Source organism: Bombus bifarius, unplaced genomic scaffold (genome assembly GCF_011952205.1).
Source record: "Bombus bifarius isolate JDL3187 unplaced genomic scaffold, Bbif_JDL3187 scf7180000010100_frag, whole genome shotgun sequence".
Classification (NCBI taxonomy): domain Eukaryota; kingdom Metazoa; phylum Arthropoda; class Insecta; order Hymenoptera; family Apidae; genus Bombus; species Bombus bifarius.
Window position 1 is genome coordinate 7758 of NW_022885512.1, and position 9037 is coordinate 16794.

Below are 9037 nucleotides of genomic sequence, written 5' to 3' on the forward strand. Positions count from 1 at the left end.
AGTCGTTTCCATCAGAGGTTCCTTTCCAGACTTCCCTGGTACGTATTTAGTCTTGTTTTTAGTCCGCTTGATTCGTCCTGTTTCGTTTTATTTAAAATATACCGTGTTGTTCTCAGCTCAAGCGAAAGAGGGATTCCGAAGAACCCATGGGCGACTCGGGAGGACCAATCAAACGCATGCGGCCCTGTGATAAACCACGAGTATCAGAGTGGTTGGAGGAACTATTCAACATTGGTGCCGAGGCCGTGTCGAAATTGGGCTTTGACGATTTGGTTACTTTCGACGAGAATTTCTTCGATGCAGAGACCGTCGTATTGGAGAGGGAACCCCCTCTGGTTGAAATCGTTGATACCGATCGTTGCGTGAAAGTTCGTTTTGCGAATGAAATTCCCGAAGAGGTTTTGGAGGCACATCTTCGTCACCATGCTTCTGGGAGAAAGGGAATTTCCCCTGTTGTGCGCTATTGGTGTATGCGTAAGTTCAGCGAACTTTATCCCGGAGCTCCTTGCTTCGATTTTGATTTAGTGTAGCTGCTTCAATTTCGTTGGTTCGCTGTTTGATGTTCCTTATTATTATTAATTTTTTGATGTATTTTGTTTTGTGTTCAATATATATATATATATATATTTTGAATGTGATAGTGCTAGGTTATCTATTATCTAAATATATATATATATATTTTGAATGAGATAGTGTTAGGTTATCTATTTTACGTTTGTTATTTTTTTCAATTTTATATTTCCCCCCTTTTAATTAATTATATATATATATTTTTTTTTTACATTTGTAGTTGCGCATAGAATTTATTAAAGAAAAGTGTTAACAATGTGTTTTCATGATTTGTTTCTCGCGCCTGACTTTCATTAATCCCTAATATTCCTGTCGCCATGACGCGTGTAAATCCAACATGGCTGCTCATAAATGTCATCAGTAAAGTTTTTAGTGACGGGTCTTTAGTTTTGTTTGATATCGAAGTAATTTTTCGTCTGTCGCTCGTTTTTCCTTATTCTACCGCAATTAGAACATTTATTTATTAATATTGTTTTAAAGTGACAATAGTATAATATGTATATATATGTCGGAGATGAAATGAAAACCGGAGCCTTCCCTATGCAATTTTGAGAAAGCCTTTTAATGCTTTAGCCCAGATTTTATCATAACTGTAATTAAGTAATTGTCATCTGTAATTGTTTGACATTTGTGAAAAGCGAAAGTGGGTTCGAGGTGACAACTGGTCGCTGAACGTAGCCACGGTCACGGGATAAACGTTTTGCCTGACGAAGGTGTGGATCGGTTGTATTGTTCTCCCTAGAAATCACATAGAATTGTACTTTAGAGATGTCGATATAATGGGACACACGTTGTATGAGGAATCAATCTCCAGACAGAAACTGCCTAGCAACGGCGTTTGGATCTTTCTCGATGTTTCCAAGGAGTATATAACAAACTTTTGACAGATATTGCCTAGCAACAACGATTGGAACCTTCTCGATGTGTCCAGCGAGAATATAACAAACAAATGCAGTCGTATTACGAAAAAGATTTTAATCAGAGAGGCATTCGTGTGGTCGCCTTGGAAAGTGATACATCGAGTAATTTTTTCCGAGTGATTCAGCAAACGTATTTTTGAGTTATAAAATTGTTTAAAGTTTTCCCGTTGACCGTGTATTCGTTTGAACCCCGGATCATTGTTTATAGCGTAAATTAAATTCAATATTTGTAAATTTATCAATCGTTAATTTTCATTATTCGTTAAATTAGTAAATCGTAAGATATATTATTCGTTTCTTTATTGTTCGATAAAACTTATTATTCTTTAATCTAATTAATAATTTAATTTATCATTTGTTAATCAATCATATCATTTACAAAATTCATTATTCATAATATTTGTAAAACCTTGTTTATTCGTGTAAATATATTCTCTGTTTTGTAAAACAATGGCTAATTCAAACGAAGAATCGTTACGCGCCTTAAATCCTAATGATAACCCGACATATATATATATATATATATATTTTGAATGTGATAGTGTTAGGTTATCTATTTTACGTTTGTTATTTTTTTCAATTTTATATTTCCCCCCTTTTAATTAATTATACATATATATTTTTTTTTTTACATTTGTAGTTGCGCATAGAATTTATTAAAGAAAAGTGTTAACAATGTGTTTTCATGATTTGTTTCTCGCGCCTGACTTCCATTAATCCCTAATATTCCTGTCGCCATGACGCGTGTAAATCCAACATGGCTGCTCATAAATGTCATCAGTAAAGTTTTTAGTGACGGGTCTTTAGTTTTGTTTGATATCGAAGTAATTTTTCGTCTGTCGCTCGTTTTTCCTTATTCTACCGCAATTGGAACATTTATTTATTAATATTGTTTTAAAGTGACAATAGTATAATATGTATATATATATTTATATATGTTTATGTTGTGTGTCACTTCAATATGGCTAATGTTTTGTAATTCTTCGATTGCGTTATTTATTGTTTTGAGTAGTTTATTTTATAGAGTATTCGATAATATAAAACATATGCACTCACACATACATATATATATATATATATTTATATATATATATATATACGTATTTATATGTACATTTCTCTCGTTCATGTAGTGTTCGTACGAAATGAAATGTTAATTATTTATTTTATATTAATTTCATTTAATAAGATAGAACACGCACCCGCACACGTATATATGTATATATTTCTGGCAAAGTGATTTTCATTTAGATTCTTTTGTGATATAGTGTTGTGTATTTGAGGTTATGTGTCAATCATTTGATTTCATATATACATATATATTTTGTATTGTGACAACATAGTATTGAAGGTTTTGTTTCTAGATTATTGTGCGTTTAATGTGTGTTTACATATTTGTGCTTGATGACAGAATTTCTGTAAGCAATTCCTCAAGTCGTTGCGGTGTTAATTATTTTGAGCGTTTGGCCTGTCGACAGGTTGTCGCTTGGTCCCAAGTGTTGCGTTGTGTGTTCTATTTTTTTTGTAGATTATTAATAGTGGTTTTAGTTTAGAAAATAGATTATTTATATGTTTATATAGAGACATGCATGTTTCATAATGTAGTTCTTATTTTATAATGCTTTACCGGCATGTAGGCTAGTTTTAAATATGTACTTCAGATTGTAGAATGCACATAGATTAGTAGTAGTTTAGAATATAGATTTTTATATGTTTATATAGAGACATGCATGTTTCGTAGCGTAGTTCTTATTTTATAACTCTTTACCGGAACGTAGGCTAGTTTTAAGTATGTTTCTGTTTAATAGAATGCGCACACATATATATATGTTTCTGACAATGTAACTTTTATTTCTTTAATAATACAATATTGTATGTTTTATGTATTCGTTAGACTATTAGTTTTTAACTTCGTATATACTTATATTTCATAAATTGATAATATTGTATTTGTTGCATAGTATTATAAGCACTAACACTAATATTTACTAGTTTATTACATATCTAGCATATATGTTTATACTTATATGTAACTCTCCAAGTTGATTGATTAAAATATATTTATATATACATGTATTTCTGGCGCTTCAATTATTTCCCTTTTTGTAGTTATTCTTATTTCCTGGTTTATTTGTTTGGTTCGTAACTCGTTCAATCCGTTAGCTGGTTTTATTTATTTTATTTTATATTGGTTGGATTTATTAGTCGCCCTCGCTTTGTTAATCCTTCCTTTAGTTTCGTAGCGCCGTGTGTTCGTTTGTGCATTCAAATCTTTATTCGCGCGTTTTGTATAGAATAGTTTTCTTGTTCTTGTTACGGCGCGTGCGGAGCGCGGGACGTGACACCCCCGCCCTTGGAGTTCAAATTTCCAAAGGAAATTTGACTGATGGTGTCTCTGAGTTCGCTCAAGGCGGACGTAGATGGCGTTGGTTGTTAAGTGACTACCGGTGTTATCGATATCCCTCGAGGTTGTGCTGTTTGATCATCGATATTTCGTTTTCTTTTGAGGTATAGTAGCAGGTGGGTAACTGAGCCGCTTATTGCTCCTAATAGGGCGATTCCACATCCGTAAGTTTCACGTAACTGGTATCCGTGTATGGCTATATCTATTATCGTCTTGATTAGTTTAAATATTACAAGTATTCCAAATATTGCTGCACTGACAGTTCCAAATTCCATAAAACCAATCCATAAGCTTGATACGGTATTTTTTGCTATTGTCGTTAATGTGTTTTCGTCCATCATTCCCAGGATGTTTACTGTTCCAGGGACGATTGTTTTTCCTGTTGCTCCTCTGGCCAATGTGTTCAAAACTGCAGATTTTTCTGCCGGGAACATGACGTGGTCCCGTAGTGCATCGAGGTCTTTTTGGGTATATATTCCGCTCGTGGCCAACGACGATGGTGCTGAATATTGCCACGTTTGGCGTACGTCCGGGCGGAGTTCCTGTGGTGCAATTGTTTCCATGGGTTTTGGTACGAATTTGTGCCAGAGTCCGTCGATATTGTATAGCGTAGGTAGTACCGCGCTACATTCTCTGTGGTTTCCGTGTTGCGTTAGGATGTGTGTTTTTGGCGTTAAAAATGCGGTGCGATTCCCTTGCCAAACGGGTAGCTCCGAGTAGCATTCTGTTATATGTCGTACTTTTACTTGTACCGGAATGCATTTGACTATGTGGACTGCTTCTCCTGCGATCAGGGCCATGTGTCCTGGGGTTTTGGATATGGTATATGCAAATTCATCGGGCAGTAAGATTGCTAAGCTTAAAGCATTTTCTATTAGTTTCTTCTGCGTGGTACATCTTTGTGTCAGTATATCATGGTACAATGTTGTCATTTGTCGTTTAATATGTTTCTCTACGTAAATGAATTTTGAGTTGACGTATGCGAATATGTCCAAGTTTTCGACTGCTGTCTTGCTTTTGGAGATAAACGTATTTCCTCTTGTTGTTTCAACTATTTGGGGTGTTCGGTGGATAGTAGGGTATATCCACACAGTGGCTGTTCTCCGGTTTTAGTCAGTGCAAATGTTACTTCTTGCGTTGTTAGTGCGTAAACTGGTTGTGCTGATTCTCTGTTGGTTTTTATTTCCTGGATCTTTGTAGCAATTCCTTCATATAGCACATCGTACTGATCAAATTTGCATGGTGAGGGTGGTTGTGGTTGCCAATAAGTGTATCCGTCTTCAGCGTCTAGACAGTTTCCTTCGCTAAAGGTACATACTGTTCCTGATTTCAGTAGAATTTTGTTCGCCTCGATCCGTACTGGCACAACTGCTGATTTTAAACTTATCCTTACTGTTGCTTGTACGACGACCTTTTCCCAGCTCCCGTATGGGTCTACATACTGTGTTCCCTGGCAGCTGCCGTCGTCTGTTAGCTTGCCGGCTAGGACAAGCGACCTTGTTTCTGTTGCATTATCTTTTAGGCCAACTATAAGGTTTTGTGGTCCGAGTGAAAATGTGCCGTCTTGGTGCATCCTTGCACATTGTTGGTCGGTTGTTTCATGGAGGTATTCGGCGAATCCGTTATGCACTGCCGACGTGTGAAAGTGCATGCCACAGTAATATACAATTCGAGTTATTTGCACCTTGCATTGCCTTACCTTGGTAAATTCAAATTCTGAGAGTTGAAGTAGTCGTATATAAATATCTTGGGTTTCAGTCATTGTAGGCTGTATGCTGCAGTCCCCGATGGAGTTTAGAGAGATAGTGGTAACGTTGAGGTGGTTGCCATTGCAGTCATATCCTACCAGGCCGTATGCTATTTTGATGAGGGTAAGTACGATGACCAGGCGATTCATCTTCCTATTAACAATTTATTAAATTGTTTCTTACTCTCGAGTTTATTAGAAATAAGAATAATCTTTTATTATTATTAATATATATAAAAAAAAATTTATATTTATATGTTTTTTTTTTTTTTTGTTAAAACTTATTATCGGTGAAAATAAATACCATGAATGCTACCTGGGTTATAATTATATACGTATATGCATACGTATTGCTAAGTAATATAGATGAGATTTGTTTTATCGTTATAAATATATAAGTATATATTATCTATAGGAATAGATATTACAATTATAGCTTGTCTTTGAATATATATATATGTGCGTGTAATGATAAATATGACGACTTATTTTACGAGTCACTCGGATTATCAATGGAAGTGAGTGTCATAGATATCGCCTACTTTACAACATGCGTGCATATATATATTGGTAAACATAAGTGAAAATTATATGCATAATTATAAATGTCGTTTGTTTACAGGTGGATAGCATCAGTATTTGGTCTTGTGCGTAGCATACAAGTACTTTATAGTTCTACGGCGCGGATTGCTATTCCTTGAACTAAAAAGTTTCTTTCAAGGTGAGTTAGATTAGTGTAAACGATCATGCATTGGAGGCATGATATAGCGGGTTGTAGGTCCGCTAGGTTTATATCACACATACGACAGTATGATATTCGTGTTCTTGCGGATACTCCGCATATGAAATGAGTGGGTGGGTCGTCACATAGGTCCTGGTGGTCTGGATCTAAGTTATCGAAACAGTCTTGACAAAGATGACCGTTATCTAAATGGTAGACAGAACGTATCAACCGAACACAGAGGCAAGACTGAACATCCTCCGTCGCTTCCAGATCGAATGCGGGTACGGGCCCGTCTGAGTCCTCTATGTTAGGGTCGATGAACTCGCCACCTGTTCTGGACATACATACGAAAACAGTTAATATATATATTTTATAATTTTTTATAAGTTTTGTTCGGACCTATCCCTTTGTACAAATACTGTATCCCTGTATGTGGTATAATATATAATATGTTATGGTTATGTTAGTTGTTGTTTATTATATATATTTTCCTTATCTCTCTCTTTTTTTTTCTTTTTTTTTTATTATTTTTTTTTTTTGTGTTCTGTACCTAGCATTGCTATTATAATGCTGTATTACATTGTATTAGCTATTATTTGTGTTGGGGTGCGTGCGACGAATTTTCAACATGGTCGCTTGCGTGTATCGTTTGTTTAATGTCAACAGTAGCGTGTTGTTGAAATAGTTAATTTGTTAATCATTATAGTTTATTTTGTAGTGTTTCTGTAATATTGTTTGTGTTTCATGATATTGTGTGTGTCAATACCGTGTGCTACCTTAATGCGATAGCATAGATTGTGTTGTTTTCCAATTTCGATAGTCATTGTTTTGATTATACGTGACTCGCATTTATATAAATCTTGTTTAATTTAGTTAATGTTTTTTTTCTTTTTTTTTGTGTATTGTGTTACCAGATATTTTGTGTAACGTAACTTTATTCCTTTGCACCGAGTTCAGTCATGTTGTTAATATTTAGTTAGTCTATCTTGATTAATTTCTAACTTATTCCTGTGTTTATTAACCTTTCTTATTTTCCCTATTAATTTATTATTGCATGTACTTGCTATTTGCTATTATTTTGTGTATGATATGAGTTAGTTCCCTTATTAGTGATTAAAACCTACTTGTTAGATTAACATTGTCTGTAATTCTTCAGATTCTACTCTTCCGATGCTGCATCACTTACCTAGATCATTCCCACAACATCACCTGATTCTTCGATATGCCTTGGATACTTACTACGGTTGTCTTCAATCGTCTTATATCTGTGGCCATAAAGGTACTGTTTAGTTTATTTAGTTTAATATGTGTATAATGCATTGTGTGTGCGACCGCTATTGTGTATTACAAAATCCACTTCTACATGTTAGATATAATAATATAACAATACTACGTAGATTAATACATAATAAGATATCCTTTTACTTTCAATTAATCTATCTTAATTATTTTCTAACCACTTTCTACACTTATCAGCTATTTTATTTCTTCTTGTTAATCTGCGACATTCATGCATGTACACTTCCTTGTATGGTGATTAATTGTTCACGAGGTAAGTTGCACTTCCACTGTTTTAGTTATTCGTTGAACTAACACGTTTTACATTCAAACAGTAATCGGATCATTTGTAATAAACTTCTTTTTCTTTTCAGGTTTCCGCCATCTGTGTTGTTCGACGAACAGTGCCATGCTTCCATAGTATTGTTATAACATTTAGTACTGTTGTATTTTGCATTAAGGCAGTTGAAGTTAATTTGTTCATTTATTTTTCAGCTGGCTGTTGTACATGGTGTTTCGCAAGCCGAGATCCATAACCTATTTTGCACGTAAACCTTCTCGTATGATGATTACTTGTTCACAAGGTAACTTTCACTTTCACTCTTTTAATTATTTATTGAATCAACACGTTTTATATTCAAACAATAATTAGAGTACATATAATAATTTTTCCTTTTCTCTTTTAGGTGTTCGATATCTGTATTATTCGACGAACAGCACTACAACATACACTACCGCACTACGTTGCCCACTGAAATCACTTTATTCATTGCTTATTTCGGTTATGCGCTAGTTTTAGCTTGTTTAAGTGCACTGTTCGCTGAATCCCTTTTACTTCAATCTTGACGTTCTGGTTCTGCAAGATTTCTAGCACCTTGTATGGTCCAGTATATTGATCGGAGAATTTTCCTTTACTAGGTTCTTTTAGTAGATATATCGAATCTCCTGTTTTAAAATCTTGAGGGTTAATTCGTCGATCGTTAGTCTTAGTTTGGATTTTATCAAATTTTATCTTGCCATTCGTTGTACAGTGTTAATTTTATTGAACAGATCTTCGAGATATTCTGCGCATGTTGGTTCCGTGTTCTCTTCGATTGTTACTTCACCAATAGGTTCTCTGGCTAGATGTCCGAAACTAATTTGTGCGGGGAGAATTTCGTTCCTTTCCTTCATTTTAGTTTTTATTTTGCGCCAAGACACAGGTTTACTGACATTGATCCAATTATCCAATTGCTTGCTAATAGCATTTAAGATACAAATTTTTGAGAGTGCCGCAGCCATATTAACCCAAAAATATTTTGTATATAGTATAGTGTGATACCATCCATATTTTCCTGGGGGAATCATAAGATCAGCACTACTTACTATGTTACCTACGTCAAATATTAGATGTA

At 34.7% G+C, this 9037-nt stretch overlaps 1 protein-coding gene across 1 annotated transcript; it reads left to right on the forward strand.

Moving 5' to 3' along the window:
- On the forward strand, window positions 1-6826 carry LOC117216057. The gene is made up of 5 exons (XM_033462583.1): window positions 1-38; window positions 117-474; window positions 5653-5765; window positions 6264-6362; window positions 6473-6826. The coding sequence occupies exons 2-4, from the start codon at window positions 147-149 to the stop codon at window positions 6294-6296; spliced, it is 474 nt and encodes a 157-aa protein (XP_033318474.1). The 5' UTR covers window positions 1-38; window positions 117-146; the 3' UTR covers window positions 6297-6362; window positions 6473-6826.
- The last annotated feature ends 2211 nt before the right edge of the window (window positions 6827-9037 follow it).

Coding starts and splice junctions, on each gene's coding strand:
- LOC117216057 (XM_033462583.1), top strand. CDS start 147: ATGGGCGACTCGGGAGGACCAATCAAACGCATGCGGCCCTGTGATAAA. Junction 475..5,652: donor TGTGCGCTATTGGTGTATGC/GTAAGTTCAGCG, acceptor CTTGGGTTTCAG/TCATTGTAGGCTGTATGCTG. Junction 5,766..6,263: donor CGTATGCTATTTTGATGAGG/GTAAGTACGATG, acceptor GTTTGTTTACAG/GTGGATAGCATCAGTATTTG.